This window comes from Geotrypetes seraphini, chromosome 4, assembly GCF_902459505.1.
Source record: "Geotrypetes seraphini chromosome 4, aGeoSer1.1, whole genome shotgun sequence".
In the NCBI taxonomy this organism is placed as follows: Eukaryota; Metazoa; Chordata; class Amphibia; order Gymnophiona; family Dermophiidae; genus Geotrypetes; species Geotrypetes seraphini.
Window position 1 is genome coordinate 227,264,938 of NC_047087.1, and position 20,518 is coordinate 227,285,455.

General features: G+C 42.8%; 1 protein-coding gene across 12 annotated transcripts in view; it reads right to left on the reverse strand.

The window, feature by feature from the left end:
• LRMDA (leucine rich melanocyte differentiation associated) overlaps positions 1-20,518 on the reverse strand; it is a 1,649,176-nt gene that overhangs the window by 605,856 nt on the left and 1,022,802 nt on the right. For all 12 annotated transcript variants that reach the window (XM_033942049.1, XM_033942047.1, XM_033942055.1 and 9 more), the window contains one exon: positions 13,584-13,723. In XM_033942049.1, the coding sequence (XP_033797940.1) occupies positions 13,584-13,723 (140 nt within the window). The remainder of the gene's footprint in view (positions 1-13,583; positions 13,724-20,518) is intronic.

Below are 20,518 nucleotides of genomic sequence, written 5' to 3' on the forward strand. Positions count from 1 at the left end.
GCTGCCTCTGCCAATCAGGGGTGACTAGGATTGCAGGACTTACATGAGTCGCTATCCTTCTCAACAGATGCCTATTGTGGACCACGGAGGAAACCCCATGGCCAGGGCTGAACCACAGCATCTAGGCCTGTGCTGCCAGCCTCACAAAGGCGAGTGAAGAACTGATCTGCTTTTTTGTTGGCCACAGTCGCCATGAGATTGAATGTGGGACACAATCATTGATCTACTATGCACACGAATGCTGTTTGAGGCAGAGACCACTCTCCTGGGTCCAAAGTATAATGATTGAGAAAATCTGCTTGAACGGTGTCTACTCCTGCCACGTGCGCTGCTGACAGCACCACAATGTGTCTCTCCGCCCACCAGAAGCTGAGCCTTCATGCTCAGAGAGGGATTCCTTGTGCCCTCCTGCCAATTGACATAAGCCACTGCCCTGGTATTGTCCGAGAAGATGCAGACGGCTCGATGATGGAGACAACTCTCGAAGTGAAGAAGAGCCAGCAGAATTGCCCAAAGCTTCAAGCAATTGATTGATCGCTTGCACTTTGAAAGAATATAATGGCCCTGAACAGGGATAGTCATACACACCGCTCCCCAGCCTTTGACTCGCATCCGTGGACAGAATCACACAATCTGAGATCCACAGTGGAAGGCCCCTAGAAAGCGAGAGGGGTCACAACCACCATGCAAGACTGTTTTGTGCCACAGTCGTCCAGGGCAAGAGTGCATGTAATGGGTCCTGCTGGGGATTCCAGCATGAAAGCAGAGCATCCTGCAGCGGACACAGATGGGCTCTGGCCTGAGGAACCACATTGATTGTTGCCACCATGGACCCCAGAACCTTGAGGTACTGCCAAACCATTGGAACAGGAGTGGCCAGAAGGTACCTGATAACCTGTTGAAACTTCTCCTGAGAGGCAGGCAGGAACACTTCATTCTGACCCGTGTGAAATCAAAATACCAGTTATTCCAAAACCTGCGTTGGCCTCGAGGTGATGCTTCCTGAAGTTGATCACTCAGCTCAGGCATTGCAGCAATTGTACCACCTGATGAACAGCCTAACACCCCTCAGACTGTGAAGAAGCTCTGATCAACCAGTTGTCCAGATTTGGGTAAACCAGGACACCCAACTTAGGCTGCCACCACCATTCACTTTGGTGAAGGTTCTGGGTGCCGTTCCCAACCCAAAGGGCATCGCTGCAAGCTGAAAACGTTGCCCCAAGATGTGGAACCTCAGATACTTCTGGTGGTCTGGAAAAATGGGAATGTGGAAGTATGCTCCCGTCAGGTCCAGGAAATCTAGAAACTCCCCCGGCGCCACCGATGATATCACTGAGCGCACCGTCTCCGTACAGAAGAGGGGCACTTTCAGTGCCCCATTGAATTCCTTGAGGTCCAGATCAGTCTCCAATCTTCGGAGCCTTTCTTTGGAATGATGAAGTATATTGAGTATTTCCCAGAGCCCAATTCTCACTCTGGAATGGGTTCTATGCCCCCAATATCGAGTAATCTGCGGACTATAGCCTGCACCCAAACCACCTTCTCAGGGTGGCCTGCTTGGGAATCCAGAAAAAACTCAGTCAGAGGACAGAAAAACTCCAATTTGTAGCCATCCCTGAGAAACTCCAAGACCCAGCAGTCGGAGGTAATGGCCTGCCATTCCATCAGAAAAGCCGACACGTGGAGTGAGGAAGGGGGGGAGAGATACCAGCCTGGTGTCAGAATTGCTTCTTTGCAGGAGCCACTGAGGATGGCTGATGTCAAATTACAGTCTGGCAGACAAAGATGACTGCTGGTCAACGGATGAACCCGAGTATGGATTGGAGTTCCTGAAGGGACAAAAATTAGAATGCCCTGAACCTCTGTAAGGTCAGAATCTATTTATGAGCAGCGATTTGGGCTTGCAATCCTGTCCCTTAAAGGGCAACCAGCTCAAAGTCGCTTTAGAAGAAGAATCGCAAGATCACTGCCAGATCTGAAACTGCGAGCTGAAATGGAATAGGCAGAAAACTTAGCAAAGACTTTCAAGATGTCATACAAGGCATCAGCCATATAATCCACTCCCAAGATTATAAAATCCAAGTCACGAAGCACCACAGTATAAGAACATAAGAAGTTGCCTCCGCTGAGGCAGACCATAGGTCCATCCTGCCCAGCGGTCCGCTCCCGCGGCGGCCCATCAGGCCCATTGCCTGAGTAGTGGTCTATACCTATCTATACCCTTCAATCCCTTTTTCTTCTAGGAATCTATCCAAACTTTCTTTGAAACCATTTAATGTTTTCTTGTCTACAACAGCCTCTGGAAGCACGTTCCATGTATCCACCACCCTCTGAGTGAAAAAGAACTTCCTAGCGTTTGTTCTAAACCTGTCCCCTTTCAATTTCTCCGAGTGCCCCCTTGTACTTGTGGTGGTCCTTAATTTGAAAAATCTGTCCCTGTCTACTTTTTCTATGCCCTTCAGGATCTTGAAGGTTTCTATCATGTCTCCTCTAAGTCTCCGCTTTTCCAGTGAGAAAAGTCCCAACTGCTTCAACCTGTCGGTATATGGGAGATTTTCCATTCCCTTTATCAGTTTAGTTGCTCTTCTCTGTACTCCCTCAAGTACTGCCATGTCCTTCTTGAGGTACGGCGACCAGTACTGGACACAGTACTCCAGATGCGGCCGCACCATTGCACGATACAGCGGTATGATGACTTCCTTCGTCCTGGTCGTAATACCCTTCTTAATGATACCCAACATTCTGTTAGCTTTCTTTGAGGCTGTAGCGCACTGCGCTGATGCCTTCAGTGTTGCGTCTACCATCACTCCCAGGTCTCTCTCCAGGTTACTGACCCCTAGCGGTGTTCCCCCCATTCTGTATGTGAACATCGGGTTCTTTTTCCCCACGTGCATGACCTTGCATTTCCCTATGTTGAAGCTCATTTGCCATTTTTCGGCCCACTTTTCCAGCTGCGTTAGATCCTTTTGGAGATTTTCGCAGTCTCCCCTGGTTTGAGCCCTGCTGTATAGTTTGGTGTCATCTGCAAATTTAATAACCTCACACTTGGTTCCCGCCTCTAGGTCGTTTATGTAGATATTGAACAGGAGCGGTCCCAGCACCGACCCCTGCGGAACTCCGCTCGTGACCCCTTTCCAGTCTGAGTAATGGCCCTTTACGCCAACCCTCTGTTCCCTGTTCGCCAGCCAGTTTTTGATCCATCGGTGGATCACCCCTTGTACCCCGTGGTTCCATATCTTCTTAAGCAGCCTTTCGTGTGGTACCTTGTCGAAGGCTTTTTGGAAGTCAAGGTAAATGATGTCTATAGATTCCCCTTTATCCACCTGGCTGTTTACCCCCTCGAAGAAGTGCAATAAGTTTGTGAGGCATGACCTACCCTTGCAGAAGCCATGCTGACTCGGTTTTAGCTGCTCATTGTTTTCGATGTGTTCACAGATGCTGTCCTTAATCAGTGCCTCCATCATCTTTCCTGGGACTGAGGTCAGGCTCACTGGCCTGTAGTTTCCTGGGTCTCCCCTTGAGCCCTTCTTGAAGATGGGCGTGACATTTGCTATTTTCCAGTCCTTCGGGATCTCTCCGGTTTTTAAGGATAGGCTGTATATTTGTCGAAGTGGCTCCGCTATTTCGTTTTTTAGTTCCTTGAGTACCCTTGGGTGAATGCCGTCCGGACCTGGAGATTTGTCACTCTTTAGTCTGTCTATCTGCTTGAGTACATCTTCTTGGCTTACCTCTAAATTGACCAGTTTTACATCTTGGTCTCCTTTTACGCTCTCTTCAGGTTCTGGGATGTTGGTTATATCTTCCCTCGTGAAAACTGACGTGAAGAACTCATTTAACCTGTCAGCTATTTCTTTCTCTTCCTTTACCACTCCCTTCCTGTCTCCATCATCCAATGGTCCCACTTCTTCTCTTGCCGGTTGCTTCCCCTTGACGTATCTGAAGAACGACTTGAAGTTTGTTGCTTCCTCTGCCAGTCTCTCTTCATATTCTCTTTTTGCTTTTCTAACCGCTCGGTGACACTCCTTCTGGTGTTCTTTGTGCACTTTTTGGTTCTCCTCTGTTTTGTCTTTTTTCCATTTTCTGAACGATGCTTTCTTGTCGCTTATCGCCTTCTTCACTGCATTTGTTATCCACACTGGGTTTTTTGTTCTATTTTTTTTGCACCCTTTCCTGAACTTGGGGATGCACAGGTTTTGCGCTTCGTGCACAGTTCCCTTGAGTAAGGTCCAGGCTTTTTCTACGGAATCCATCTTCCCTATGTTACCTTTGAGTTTTTTTCCCACCATTTCCCTCATGGCATCATAATTTCCTTTTTTGAAATTGAGTGCCGTCGTTGTGGTTCTTTTCCCCTTTGATGATCCAATTTCTAGCCTGCACTGGATCGTGTTGTGATCACTGTTACCTAGCGGGGCTAATACTGTCACCTCCTTTGCTGGCCCCTCTAGTCCGTTGAAGATTAGGTCAAGAGTGGCGTCACCCCGTGTTGGTTCCGTGACCAGTTGCTCCATGAAGCAGTCCCTCATGACCTCTAGGAATTTGGTCTCCCTTGCGCAGTTTGAGTGCCCAATACTCCAGTCTATCCCTGGATAGTTGAAGTCCCCCATCACCATCACCTTTCCGCTTCTGCATACCTGCCTCAGTTCTGCCTCCAGGTCCTGGTCGATTTCTTCAGGTTGTCCTGGTGGGCGGTAGTACAGACCCATTTTAATGTCTGCCCCAGTTCCTCCCTGTAGCTTAACCCATATTGATTCCAAGCCATCCGCCTGTACTGTTGTTTCCATCCTGGTTGAGGGTATGGAGTCTTTTACGTACAGCGCTATTCCTCCACCCTTTTTATGTGCCCTGTCTCTCCTGTATAGTTTGTACCCTGGTATGGCCACATCCCATTGATTTTCCTCAGTCCACCAAGTTTCTGTGACTCCAATTATGTCTAGGTCCTTTTTGCTAGCAGTGATTTCTAGTTCTCCCATTTTGGCCCTCAGGCTCCTAGCATTTGTGTACAGGCAGTTTAAGACCCAGTTTTTTGCCCTCTCTTTTTGTTCTCCTCGTGTTTTGGTACTCCTGCAGTCCTCCTCATGGTTTGCCAGCCCCCGAGCTTCATCCTCCTCCTGCTGCTGTGTGTCTGTGACATCCTCAGCCTGTTTCCCCTGCACCACTTGTTGTCGTAATTTTCTCTCAGTTCTAGTCTCTATTTCACAAGGTCCTTGCTCCTCTGGCTCCTGTTGTTCCATGTTGGTGTCTCTTACGAGTTCCATTTGTGCCCTCGGTCCCTGCAATGCGTCCTTAGGTCCTTTTTCAAAACATACACACTCAGTCCCAAGCTTTCCTTCCCAATGTCCCAGGTCAGTATCCTTGTCAGGTACTGAAGTCCGATGTGTCGAGGTCAGTTCGACTATCGGCTTTCCCCTTCTCTTCAGTTTAAAGCCAAGTCTATGACGTTCTGGACGTTGCGTGCCAGCATCCTCGTCCCAGCTGTGCTAAGGTGTAGTCCATCTCTTCTGTAGAGCTTGTTCTTCCCCAGGAAAGTAGTCCAGTTCCTAACAAAGTGGAAACCCTCCTCATCGCACCATCTCCTCAGCCAAGCGTTAATTGCTTGTAGTTCGCTCTGTCTCCTTGTGTCCGCTCTCGGTACTGGCAGGATCTCTGAGAAGGCTATCCTCCTTGTCCTTAGTCTCAGTTTCCTCCCCAGGATCCTGAACTGGTCAGTTAGTGTAGTCCTGTTGAAGTTTCTCCTGCTGATGTCGTTTGTTCCTATGTGGATCACTATTGCTGTCTCCTCCGTCTCGGCTCCCTCCAGGATCCTCTCGATATTGTTGATGACGTCTTTTGTTCTTGCCCCCGGGAGACATGTTACCAGTCGGTCCTCTCTCCCTCCGGCTATGTGACTATCTACTCCTCTCAGGATTGAGTCTCCAACCACGATTGCTGATTTCCCCTTCTTTAACTGTCTCTCTGGTCTCAGATCTGTGTCATATGTGCCGTCCATTCGTCCGTCGTCTGGGTTCAGCTGTGTCTCCGCCCCTGGTCTCAGGTCTGTGTCCTCTGCGCAGTCCGCTAGTCCATTCTCCTGGCTCTATCAGGATCATGACACAGTTTGGAATGGCATGCCCTTGCCACGAAAGAAGAGACCGCTGATGCCACCTTAGCACCAGCGGCCACTGAATCAAACAAATGCTTGAGGACAAAATGCACCTGGTGGTCCTGAACATCCTTCAGCACTACATCCCTGTCGCTGGAGAGAAGTGTGCCTGGTGACCTGTGTCACTGAGGAATCTACCTTTGAGGAAGCAAAGCACTTATTAAAAGCATCCACCATGGGATAAAACCCTGCCATGATGCAAGCACATTTCAAGGGACTCTCTGGAGTCTCACAGATGTCCGTAAGAATCCAAATGAGGTTAGGATGATCAGGAAAGAGGTGGATTGTAACCCCTGATCACTCATAAGGGAATATTCTGCAGTGACAGGCTTCTCAGACTGCAGCTTTAATTCCTGGAGAGATTCAGAGATCAAAACAACTAGAGGCGCATGTTTGAAAAATCTGTGCATAGTGGGATCCTCCCCCAAATCAGGGACTCTGCACCTATCTGAATCCTAGAGATCCACCAGATCTGCCACATTTGTGGCTGCCACAGTGCTCCCCTGCGAAAGCAGAGGCATGGAAAGCGTATCTGGTGCAACCACAAGCACTACTGGCTTACCTACTGGCACCCCTGAAGAGAGACATGAGAGAAGACCCTGATCCACTGGAGCAGGTAATCCCCATTACTGGCATGGAGTCTGGCAGAAGGGAAACAGGCAGAGACTTTCTAAACAAGTGTGCTTGATAAAGCATATTAACAAAATCCAGGGAAAACCTATCCTCCACTACGCACTAGGTTTGGACTGTTTGGAGAATTTATGGGGTTTATCTCCTACATTGTGCTTGTATTTCGCCAAAACGTTGCCTGCGTACACCCCAGGGCCCCCAATGGCATTTTCATGGGAATCAAGACAAAAGACACAAAAATACCCTCTTTGGAGGTTGAAGGCACTGAATCCGGGCAAGCCTCACACCCCTTGCAGGCCACTGCGCAGTGGAACACGGCTGCACATCCAACATCCATCCACCACAAATGAGGCATGAATCCATGAAATCCTGCCCTAGGGAAGTCACCTATGTGGTTTCTTTCAAAAATGAAGCTGGCAAGTATAAAAAAATAACTTTATATAATCAAATCTGGAAAAATCCAAGATGGCCACCGAGGGCTTATTTTGACTAAAATTTGTTCAGGAAAACCACAGAGAACCCTCAAAAATAGCAATTTTATGGGTGGGGGGATGGGGATAGCAGGGAAACCACCTAAAACCTCCTTTTTTTAAAGACCCCAAGATTTCTGATTCAAGCTGTAGCTTGTACTCACAGAAACATGTGCTGACAGGAAAACATTGCAGACAGAACTGAAACAGCTCACAGGGAGATCCTCTGCTTCAATTTGCTTTGAATGTTCTGACTGCCCCACCGGCCTGACAATCACAGTCAGGCACCTCTGCCACCCTCAAACATGCCGCACAGAATGCCTGGTAGAGGAATGTAGTCTGGCCCCAATCCCAGGTGTACATCCATGGAACCTTGTAGCCTGTGCTCAACCCACTAGCGGATGAACCTGGGGTGAGTTAGCTCCCAAGGGAATGTTCCCTGAGCCCCAATCTGATGTGCAGTCTGTCCATAGGGCTTACTGATAAGCAGGGGACTCTCCAGAAGCAGATTTTCCCAAAGGTCTGCGATCTCCCACAGTCAGAGCTGTCCCCGCAGGAAACCTTTGAAGCACAAGGGTGAAAACCGCAAATGCAAATACTGAAATTACATGAAATAAAACATGAGAAAAAAAAACAAGCTCCTACAGCCTGGCTTGTAGTAATAAAGACTGATGTTCACAGGGATAGTGAAGAGGAGGTAAGAGGGGGAGGAGTTTAAGCCTCTGAAGTTTGAGGCTTCTTACAAAGTCCTGGCGGGTAGACGTAAATAACCAACTGGGCCCAGAATAAAGTAGGATTTTACAAGAACCACCACTACTTTACTCCTCCTAGTGGTCATGGATCTAGCAATTTGAAGGATTTCAAGCTTTGGTGCATCCTCTCCCTGGGATGCTCTCATCTCCTCCACTTGTATGTCAGCATACTAGTTTATAGTATAGCTCTAAGATGTGTTTAATTTTATTCTCACGTCATATAACTGTAATGCTGCGGTCATTTCCTGCTATGGCATGTGAGCAAGGTATTGTGTGCAATGCATTCTGTAGCCACTCTTGCTTGCCTATATAAGCTTCACTGCCAGTGGTCTTTTCTCCTAAGACCTCCTCCCATTTTCTTTCATCTAAGCTTGAGTACTTTGTCTCACTGATGTACTTCCTGGTTACCTCTACAACAGTGGTCTCAAACTCAAATCCTTTGCAGGGCCACATTTTGAATTTGTAGGTACATGGTGGGCCGCAGAAAAAATAGTTAATGTCTTATTAAAGAAATAACAATTTTGCATGAGGTAAAACTCTTTATAGTTTATAAATCTTTCTTTTTGGCTAAGTCTTAATAATAATATTGTCATTTATAGACATATGATCAAGAAACTGTTTTATTTTACTTTTGTGATTACGATAAACATACCGAGGGCCTCAAAATAGTACCTGGGGGGCCGCATGTGGCCCCCGGGCTGCGAGTTTGAGACCACTGCTCTACAACCTTTGCTCTGATGGATCTTCAAGTTATGACTCCTCTCTGCTACCTGTTGCCAAGCTCTGTCCTTATTGGTCTCTTCTCTTCTCTCCCCTTATGGGTATTTACTGTGGACCCTTTGTTTCAGGGGTCAGTCACACTTCTGCTCATCTCAATCACATGTGGCTCTGTCCCCTGCAAGCAAAGGACCAACCTTTTCATCTAAAGCTATTTGACCACACACATGAATAATTCAGCATTTCATCTCTGGAGCATGGAATACCTTACTATCTAACTATTCTCTTACTTTGCCACAAAGCTTCTGTTCTTCAACCCTTCACTTCCATCTACTATATTCAATAAAGTATATTTTAGAAAATTATGAGGACTTCCTGCATGTGCATTGGTTTAGTTCTCTGGCAAACTGTGCTAAAGTTTAGTTCTCTGTCAAAGTATAGCCTATGCCTGCTTAACCCTTTCAGGACCATAAGGATCGTAGGCCAATTTTTGTGGTTTTGTTGACATTTTTATGGTAAAAAGGGCTTGCAGATGCCAAAAAATTGATTTTTTTTTGTGAAATATCATTATTTTTATTTAAAAAATCACACTTCTGGCTTATGGACAGTGTGGCAAGTGAATCTTCTCGTCAATCTGGCAACGACACTAATGAATGAATGTCGGAACCAGTTTGTTTACATAAAGGCAGTATCATATGGAATCCGTACATATCAAATTTAGAACTGTAGACTATCCCAATCAAAATTTATAGGATTTTAAAGTTATGGGACAAATATGTCCCTTGGTCCTGAAAGGGTTAAAGAATCCTGGACTGTGGCAGCATGCTATATGAGTCCAGAATACTTAAAAGTGGTAAGGGGAGCTGGTATTTTAGAACAATGAGAAAAATAAAGCATATTGAACACTTTATACAAGAGAATTATATTATCTTATCTGTCAACCCTAGCTCTGTCTGGAGTCCACTCAGGAGCTAGGCATCTCTGAACCTGTGGTAAGAAAGAGGAAAGTTGAAAGAGATCAAGCGATTAGAGAGAGGGTAATTGGGGATAGTTAGAGATGGCATAAGAGGAGAGACAAGTGACTGTGAAAAAGTCATTAACATTAGGAGCAAAAGCAGCACGCAGTCAAAAGAATAAAAGGAGAAGGAGAAGGAGAAGTAGAAGTAGAAGGAAGAAGGTCCAAAGGAGTTGTTTATCAGGACTAAATTTGATAGTGTTTGTTGATTTGCATACACAGCTATTTTTAGTCTTACTTAGTGATGCCAACCTCTCTGCAAACGTCTACATGTTTCTACTTACATTGGCCCAGATTCACTAAAGATAGCAACTCAATCACTGTTAGCCAATTTAACAGCAATTGATTCACTATCAAGTTTGCATGCAAATCATTTGCATGCAAACTCACCGACTCAATCGCTCAGTGAGCGATTGAGACATACGCAGAGCCTGACAGAAGCGACAGGAGAAGCAGCCTCCTGTCACTGCTGTCAGGGCTTCTGCTGTTTGTTTGTTTTTTCATTTTTTTTTTTTTATATGGCACAGATATTTTGCGTGTATTACACAAGCAAAATATCTGCCCAATAAAAAAAAAATGAAAAAAAGTCCATCTCCCCAACAAAGCGCCCCTCCCTCCCCAAACTCCCCAAAATGTTACACCAGATGCTCTCCCCCACATGAATATGGCAGGAAGGATGCCCACTCCCTCCTGCCATCGGCCCCGCCCCCCGCTGAACTGATATGGCAGGAGGGATGCTTATTCCCTCCTGCCATTGGCCCCACCCCCCGCTCGACAGGTCTACAGCAGTCGGGGTTTTTAGGATCGTAAAACCTGATGGAAAATAGTCAAGCAATGTAAGTGGATCAATCGCTTGGCTATTTTGCATGGAGTTTTACTAATTTGCATGGCCAGATCGGAAAATGGGTGATCGAGGGGGAAAACACGTGGTAGGCCATTTTGTGAATCGGGCTGGTTAGCAGCGATCATCGCGATCACTGACTTTAGTGAATCGGGACCATTATATTTTGGAAATGGACACATTTCAGTACATAGACTGGACTAGAATGCAATGATTTTTGAAAATTCCAACCTGTTAAAACACAAGGATAAAATCCTTTATCCAGTGTGATAGGGGGGAAATACCCAAAGTATGCCCGACATACTGTGAAACAAAACATTTTATTTAGCAGGATCTCTCATTGCCAGAATAAAACCAATGGAGATGGATGTCATCACAACAGGTATCTGCCTCAGAGCTCAGATCTAGACTCCAACACGGTGATCATTTATGACAATTAATTTTTCTGTTAGGTCTTCACTCTTTCAAATGCACTTATTAGCATGCAAAGATATTTCACAGCTACATGTCAAACAGGAATAAAGTATGGTTCTAAGTTAAAGATTAGCATAATGCTTTCTGACTGAAGCCAGGATATAGTCATCATTGAGAATAGAGAATGACACGGTGACAAAATTCATCACCGTTCCCGTCCCCGCGGATAAGTGCGTGAAATAATCCCGTGTCATTTTCTAGTGTCTATTTCAATCTCAATCCTTCTACACCAGCATTCTTCAAAGCAAAGCTTGAGGGTCAGTGGTTGTGGCCATTTATACTCTGATTCTTCCCTCTCTCCTTAAAGAATGACATGAAGATGATTTCCCGCGGTTATCCGCGGAGACGGGAACGGTGATGAATTTTGTCACCTTGTCATTCTCTAATTGAGAAGTCAGCACAGTAACTGTATGCATGTGAATAGGACAGCATCACAGGTACATAATAACTAGGGATATGCCTGGCCAAAACAAAACTTACATACAGCCCGATATTCAGCCCAGGGTGGTATGTAGCTGCTAAGCTGCTTCCAGCCGCAGTGTGAACTTACCCCATATATTCAATGCTGGGACATGTGTGGCTCCCAGAACTGGATATTTGGTATGTTCACTGACCTGGAAGTTAACTGGACTCCAGTCGATATTCCAACCAGTGCCAACTTTATATGGTTACTTAGCCAGTTAGTGGACTGAAAATTGTGATTATTTGGATAAGTTGATGCTCCATCCTAACTCCACTCCTGGTCTACCTCAAACCTATCCAGATAACAGATGACCAGTTAGTACAACATTTAGCAGCACTGACCGGTCAAATGCCGCTGAATATTGGCTGCCAACTTGCTCAGCAGGGTTTAACCAGGTAAGAGCATCTTCTGTCAGGTTAAACCCCCTTTGAATATCAACCCTTAGTGTTTGCATTTTACATTTTTTTTTCTGAATTGTTATGTTTTGCCATGTTTTTCTACACATTCAGTTTAAATGTATACCTTGCATAGCTGCTATAATATTTTTTGTGCACAAATTGGTTTTATTCTCATGAAGTTATTAGTACACCCAATTGATTTTTGTACGCAAATTTTTTTTAGGTATCCAAACAAACCAATTACACACTGATGAACGTATACTCCTATTAATATGTATAATTTATTTTTCGTTTACTTATGATTCCAAACACTTTTAAACAGGGTTACAGTATAACTAGGGCCTAGATTCACTAACATGCCCAAAACTGTCCGATCCGTGGCCAATCCGAGTCAGGCCGAATGATTCACAAATGGGGGCAATGCAAATGAGGGCGTTTTGAAAACACACACACACACTGACCACACGGATCGCTGGAGAGCAATCCTTGAGCATGCGCAGACCATCTTCTATGCCTGTAGATGGTCTGTGCATGCTCACCGTGAAGGAAGAGCTGGAAACTTCTTTTTTGTTTAGAGCTGGAAACTTTTGCGAGCCCATGGTTTTAACACGTGGGTTGAAAGTGGGGCTGCACCGCAGGTTAAAACCACAGAGTCAGGGCAGAGAATAGGAGAATCGGGGCAGAGAGCAGGGTTTTTGCACAAGTGCCTGGCTCTCAGCAGTCACTTGTTTTTTGATCGGGCAGCCCAGTCAATATTCATGAAATTGTTTTTGTGAATCGCTGACTTCCTACTTTTGGATGCCCTTCCCCTCATTTGCATGCGCGGTTCAGAATCGGATCGGGAGGAAGGTTAGTGAATTGGGTTGGGGTTGCAAAGAGGTCGCTAAGTGATTGGGACTTGATCAGTGGGCTTAGTGAACCTAGCACTTGGAGTTAGAATTCAAAACTATTAGATATATTTTAAAGTGTGTAATTTGATTATATTAAGGATTATAGACTGCCTCAAACCTCCCATAATAGAAGAGAACCAGAATAGAAATGCCAAAATTAAATCAAAATCTTGTTAATTCCCTTTTTTATCTATCTGACCTTAAACAAGCCTCTTACTTGCCTTTTTCTCTATCCTACACTGATCAAAACTTGTAAGCTTTTGGAGATAGAGAGACTGCCACCATACAACCATGAAGATGACCTTCTACAAGAATGAGGATGAACCCCAGAGAAGTCAAACTTTGTAAGATATTTGTTGTGTGCTTACATATTTAGAAAATGATTGTATGTGCATGAATCATATGACTTTTCTTCACAGAATTTATTTTTTTCCTTACAAGGAGATAACAGAGGGGGTCTATTTCACTTGGCCCCAGTTTTTATAAATGTTCTATTTATCACACTCTTTCCAGTTCCTGCTCCTTTCTGCCTGAGGTTTCAGTGACATTTTGTGAAAACAGCAGTCAAGTACATTTGAACTCAATAAAGAGTTTCACTAAACTATTCAATTTGATTTTTTTTTTCTTCTTTGATTAGTGCAAACTTCCTTTAAAGAGTGACGACTGAATGGCGACAGAAAAAAAAGAGGCATTGTTTATAAAAGGCAGGAAATCAGGCTTGGCCTTTTAATTCACTTTTTTAGGCCAAAAAAATGACCTTTTAAAACTGTGTATGTGTGAGTTGAGTCACTGACCTGTATCTCTGGTAGTCATCCTCATCCTTGTCCAAGCTGACAAGTTCATTGGGACAGGCCTGGTTTCCTAGCAAACTGAGGTATTCTAGGGAAGGCAGCACTTCAGCCAAGTGATCCAGCAGGCTTTCTAATTCTGTTATGTGTCAAAGGTCGTGAGTTAAGGATTCAATCACATTAATGAAAAAAGCATTTATAGCAAGCCCGTCACCAATTTAAACATATGTTTCAATAACTGACAATCACATTTACCATGGCACTCAGCAAAATGTCAAGTTAATTGTTCTGAGGGCAAATGGGTCTAACTTTGAGTCAGTTTTTTGGCACAGACTTAAAAGAACCTGGCTGTTTTGTTGCTCTTTCCTTTCTTTTCTTTTCTGAGGTGGCTCAGTGCAAAACATTAAAACCTTGACAAAATGATGAATGCTGTGTGGTAAAATGGTTAGTGATTGTTGGAACCATGAAACTTTTCCAGATTGGAAACAAACAGTTACTTTTTCAAAGCACATTCATCAGGAATACGTTCACTGCAACTGGAAAATGAGTCATAAGTGTCAAACCACAACAGTTCACTTTCAGTATCAGAATATAAATGCTTCAATGCTCCTGTAACATATATTTATAATTACTCAATTAGTACACGCTCCTCCATGCTTCAGTGAATGCAACTGAAAGACTCCAACAAAGAGCAGTGAATTTCATTACATTTATATATAAAAATTATAAATACTGCTTGAAGTGTGTACTAGGAATATTAACTTATAAATATTTCAATAAAATATAAAAGGCTATTTTACTGTATTTTTGTTGTGCAACCAAACATGCTTTGCTAAGGTTTTACATATTGAATGAAGTGCTTTTAGTATGCAGAGTGTCCTAGCTTGTTTGTTGCCTAGTTTTCTTATTTGTTCTATCAGAATTTTCATCAGTAGTTCTTATTCGATTCTCTTCCCAGACTCTCAGGGGTTCTAAGACCCTTCTTCTATGCTTGGGTTTGTACCTTAGGTACTCTGATCTCTTCAAAGCTGAAAGGCTGGGAGCAGGACCACAGAAAAGAAACACAAATAGGGATGGAGGTGTGGTAGACCCTGAATGATTTTCAGAGGACTGTGTTTGTGAGGAGCTAGCTAAACTAAAGAGGCAAAGCCAGATGGCATATATCCGAGGGTACTGAAGGAACTTAGGGAAGTTCTGGAGGCTCCACTGACTGACTTTTTCAATGCTTCTCTATAGTCAGGAGTGGTACCGGAGGACTGGAGAAGGACGGATGTAGTTCCTTTCCACAAAAGCAGAAGTAAGGAAAAGGTAGGGAACTACAAGTCGGTAAGTCTGACTTAATATGGTAAGTAAAATAATAGAAACACTTTTAAAACAGAATAATGAAGTTTCTGGAATTCAGTGGGTTATAGGACCTGAGGCAGGTCTTGTCAGACAAATCTGCTCAATTTTTTTGACTGGGTGACCAGAGAATTGGATAGAGGAAGAGTACTACTGTAGATATGGTATATTTAGGTTTTAGAAAAGCCTTTGACACAGTTCTATAGAGGCATCTTATAAATGATATGAGGGCCTTTGGAATGAGTCCCAAAGAGACAGACTGGTTCAGGAACTGGTTGAATAGAAGGTGACGATAGTGGTAAATGGGGCTCACTCTGAGGAAAGAAATGTTACCCATGCTAGGTTCAGTTTTTAAGGTTTGCCTCTTTCTGGATGATACCAAAATCTGCAATAAGGTAGACACCCTTAGAGAAGCTTAAATAATGATGGTAATTTAGAGGCTAAAGTTTAATGCTAAAAAATACAGGGTAATGCAATTGTGCTGCAAAAAACCTGAGGGTATGGTCGTTGTTCACTTTGACTTGTTTGTCCAGCAGCCACTCTCTATGGTAATATTAGCACGCTTAAATGCCTTTTTCAGGATGTTATTTGAATATCCCCTAAGTGCTAATTTCTGCATCAAAGGAAGTTTGAACACTATGGTTGAATGGAGTTCTTTCTTTTAGTTTTAACTATAGACTGTTCATGAATAATGATTTACGATACATACATACTTTAGGTATCCTAGAATTAGGTGATTGGAGTTTTACATATACGTGGGCACTTTATAGTTTAAAATTTAAATCATGTGCATCATGAATATTTAATGAGGTAGCGATTTAAGCGCATGCGCGGTGTACTAGAAGCGCCAGCGCCATTTTCTGCTAGACAACTGAGGAGCAGAGCTGCCCAGTGAGTAACTGTCTTTAAAGTTCATTGAATGTTTACAATATAGTGCAATATAGTTTTAGAACTGCACATTGTGATATAATTGTTTTCAGCCTCAAGTAAGACCCCTAAAGAAGCCGAAGATACAGCGAAACGGGTCCCGTTGGGCTTCACAGACATTGCATTAGAACCGACAGCGTTTTAAGATAAGTGCTGTCTTCAATCTTATTTGCACAGTAGCACTTTATTTTTAAGTTGTTTGCACAAAGCATTTGCACTTCATTAAAAATGTAGAACTCAATGAATGATATCTTTGACCTGTACAAGCTGTTTGGAGAAATCAATTATGATTTAACAGCACAGGTATCTGAGAGTTCTGCAATATATTGTAGATATTCTTATATTCACAAGTCCTTTATACTTGGTTGAGGCTGTAGTTAAACCATTTAAAAATTGCGAGAACAACAAAGTTTTCAGGAATTTACAAAATAATTGCAGCTGGCCTAAAAGCCTAATGGAGTCAAGAAGTTCATTCCAGATCTCTACAAACTTGAAAACAAAAGATCGACTGAGCTTCCCAGCAGATTTAATTCCCTTAAAGGAAGGGAAGGCTAACTTATATCTTTGTGTGTTTCTCAAACGGCAAAGTCTAAGGGTATTCCAACATAAGGGGACAAAAGGATCAAATATTCCATAGAGAAGCTTGAAGATTATGCATGCGCATTTAACCTGGATCCTAAAGTGAACTGGGAGCCAGTGAAGCTTTATCAACAAAGGGGAAACATGATCATACTTTTGTTTCCCAAAAATGAGCTTAGCTGCAGTATTCTGTATTAACTGACGTCGTTTTAGACTGCTCTGCTTAATGCCCAGTTAAACTGAGTTACAATAATCTAGCTGAGAAAGGACAGTGGATTGTACCAATACTGAGAAATGTTCTTGATGGAATAGTGATCTGACCTTCCTCTACATGCGCAGACTAAAAAAAAAAAATTGTCAAGGAACTAGCAAAAATAAAAACTGTGTTTTAATGATAAAGGTAGTTGGACTCAGCTAGTGTCACTAAACGAAATAAAATTACCAGGTAAGATCTACTTTCTTATTATGCAAATTAAAAGAGTCCAGGGCTTGTGGATATAAAAAAGCAAACCTCAGTTTGGAAGTGGATCAGTTACCCTTGTTTTGAAAAGTGAAGCTTCAAATACAACTTCCTCCCTAGCCACCACATCTAAACAACAGTGCTTCACAAAAGTAAGTAAAGAGGACCATGTTGCTGCCCTACAGATAAATGAAGAAAACACTGCATTATACACCACCTAAGAAGAAGCTACCCCTCTAATGGAGTATGCAATCTCAATTGTAGGTAATTTTCTACTCACCAAAATACATCCCTATGAGCAATTGTAGCTATAGACACTCTCTCACCTTTCTTAATCTTACCAAAAATAAACTATCTGATCTAAACTATCATTGATGACTTCTCAGTAATGCTTGCAAGTCTTTTGATATTTAGCAAGTGCAAATAGGAAAACTTTGAAGGATAGACTGCTGTTTGAAAGGAACGTTCAAATTTGTAACCTTCACTAATTGCTTCCAGTACCCACTGGTTATCTGGTTCCATTCCTGAAGAAAACCAATAAAGATGCCCTCCTATCATTAGCCTCCTATCATTAGCCATAGACCCAATCATTAACTAGCACTAGTTGCATTGTTTGTACAAGATCCCTGAGAACTTGACATGGTGAGATGAAAGGAGAATTGCCTTGGTTGAAAATGCGGCCCTGTTTTGTACCCTTTCCTCCTCCCTCATGATGCCTTGCAGGCTAACTGACTGCATTTTGTGCTACTGTATGCCATAAAATTAGGCAGGTGGCCTCTTCTACGGAGAATTATATTTCAAAGATTTGCATTCTGATTCGCTGCCAAAAGTTTTTGAAACAAACTTAGCACAGACAAAAGATAGGAGTTTTTTGGCCATATGAAGCCAAACTGAGGCTTTTTTTCTCCCTCTTTTTGAATTTGTGAGATTTGTGGTTTTGAAAGATTCTTGCTGGGAGTGGGAAATAAATATAAATACGGTGTTTCTGGGTAGTAGGAGGTTCCTGCTGTTTTATAAATAAGTACGGATTGTTTACAGAAGTCTGGTTATGATAGACCCCTTCAAAATATACATAAATATAATTTTCCCACTGACTATATCATATAGGAATTTTGAGAAACACAATGGTATATTTAATTGACTACGACGTTTAAATGCACAAAGTTTCTGCTACACTGTGATAGTTCGCCGTGGCTAAAAGTGTTTTCCTGCTGATTTTTGTTTGTACTCAGTTTCTGGTGTATCTCATTGCAGTGTCCAACAATAGTCAGCCAGCATTGGTGGATTCCAGTTGCCCTATCTTTTTTCCATAGTGACAATGTCCTGATGAAACCATTTGCCATGTTTGTCGCTGACTACACCAAGATTTGCAGAGGCATGTTGCACTTCATAGTTTTGTATGCTCTAAGAAGTTTGTCAACCAGTTGAATATAGTTTGCTTCTTCAATGTTTTCCAGGCAATTTTCTCTGGCCCGACTAACAGATCTTCAAATCTCTCATCATTGATGACATGCCTGATCTGTGGACCGACAAAAATGCCTTCCTTGATCTTGGCGTCAGTTATTCTTGGAAACATCTGTCTTAGATATAGAAAACCTTGTCTTCCTTGTTTATCACTTGTACAAAATTTTTCATCAGTCCAATTTTATGAGTAGAAGAGGCAAAAATATCTTTGTCGGGTTAACAAGTTGTTCATATACCACATTTTTCTGTCCTGGAACCAAATCCCTGTTTACAAACTGCTTTTATATAGCCTTTACAGGCAGCATCCATCAAGCCCATGTACAAGCATGCCCAGGTATGTCCAGACTGCATCATTTCCATGGACGTTATGAAACCTGCCTTGAATGTATGCCTGGATATGCCCACACTATAAAACGTGAGCAATAAGTCTATATTAAGAATTAGGCTAAGAATTAATTGCATTAGCCTGAAAGTATAACAAGAAATTGTAATTTAACAAGAAATTGAACAAGAAATTTAACAAGAAATTGAAAGTATAACAAGAAATTTTTTGTTAAAATGGTATGATATAAGTAATTTTAAACATGATTTTCATGATCAGTGGTCAAAAATCTATAAGATATACCCAAGATGCAAAAAATTTGTTGTCCAATATTTCCTATGCAAATACCCTATCACAACTTATGGTGATACACCACAAGTCATTTTAGGGGCAAAATTTCACAGTAAAAAAAAGCCTATTTTTTTGCTGGAGTTATTTCTCTGCCAAGTCCACTACTACTAGGGTGCTATTTTGTAGTCAGTGCAGGACAGCGCAGGAGCACCTGGGTATCGCTCCTGCGTGAAAACCCTCCTAGACCACCAATGTTCAAAAGATAGCCTTTGAGAGGACGAGGGCTACCTTACAAGTAGGGGTGGACGGGACTTTATCAAGGGAAGGGCTTCAGCTGGAGGTGTGGCTAAATGCCATGGGAAACACTCTGCTTTGCCAGTCCAATGCTCCCAGACCACTTTTATAATGCTACTTACAAGGTGGCTCACAAACAGTATTATTCCTTTAAAATGGGATTTAACAATCTGAACCTCCCCCCTCACACGCGCACACACACACACACACTACATGCCATTCTGACCAATATTGAGCTGACAAATTGTCAGCTAGATTCTTTTCTATCCCCTTTAGTGAAAAAAGATGGCCTTACCAATAGGTTAAACTAATTATGAATGAATGCTTCATTGTTAGAAGGATCTTTCAGCACCATTTAAAAGCTAGTAATTAGACCACAACTAAAGCAATCTTCATTAAATCTTTTTATATTAGATCACAACAGACCTACTGTATTTCAAATCATTAACTTGAATTAAAGCTGATTAGTAAATTCAGCTGTTAATCTCTCCCATAAATACCTGAAAACAAAATAAAATATTACAGTTGTTCCAGAACTGCTGATGCCAGGATTCTTGGAAGGTTTAGTTTTTGGAAACTTGCTGCTCAAGAGCCTATACTGGCTCGCTGTAACATTAAAAAGTGTGATTTAAGATTTTGCTGCTAATCTTTTCAGAATAAACTGTGACACATTAAAACCACCTATTTACATTAATGAACAATACAAAAATGGATCAAGTTAAGAATGTTAACAGATCAAATAAGCATTCACTTAATATCAATTTTAATTGGCAAACTTTATATACAGTGTTCTCCCGCAAATTCACGGTTCGCGAATCGCGGACTCACTCATTCTCGGTCTGCTTCGACCACCTCTTCCTGTAGTAAAGTCAGGCTATACCAATCAGGAGCTGCGTGTCAAAGCAGCTCTTGATTGCTGTAGCCCAACTTTATGACAGGAAGAGGCGGTCGGAGCAGACCACGAGTGATTTTCTTCACTCGCCAGCACTCCAGCTGCCCTCTCCTGCCTCCCCTGCGTTTTGACAGGCAAAAAACCCACATTTGTGGTTTTTCAAAATTCACGGGGGTTCCTGGAAAGAAACCTCTGCGAATTTCAGGGAAGTACTAGTTAGATTAATACGTTTAACCACTGATTGGCACTTAACATCTCATAATTGTGTGATATTATAAAAAGTAGTCACCTGCCTAAAAGTGGGCATGCTTAGGGCAGACCATGGGCATGCTTATGATTCAGGCAACTCTCTTTGCATTAGATGCCATTAG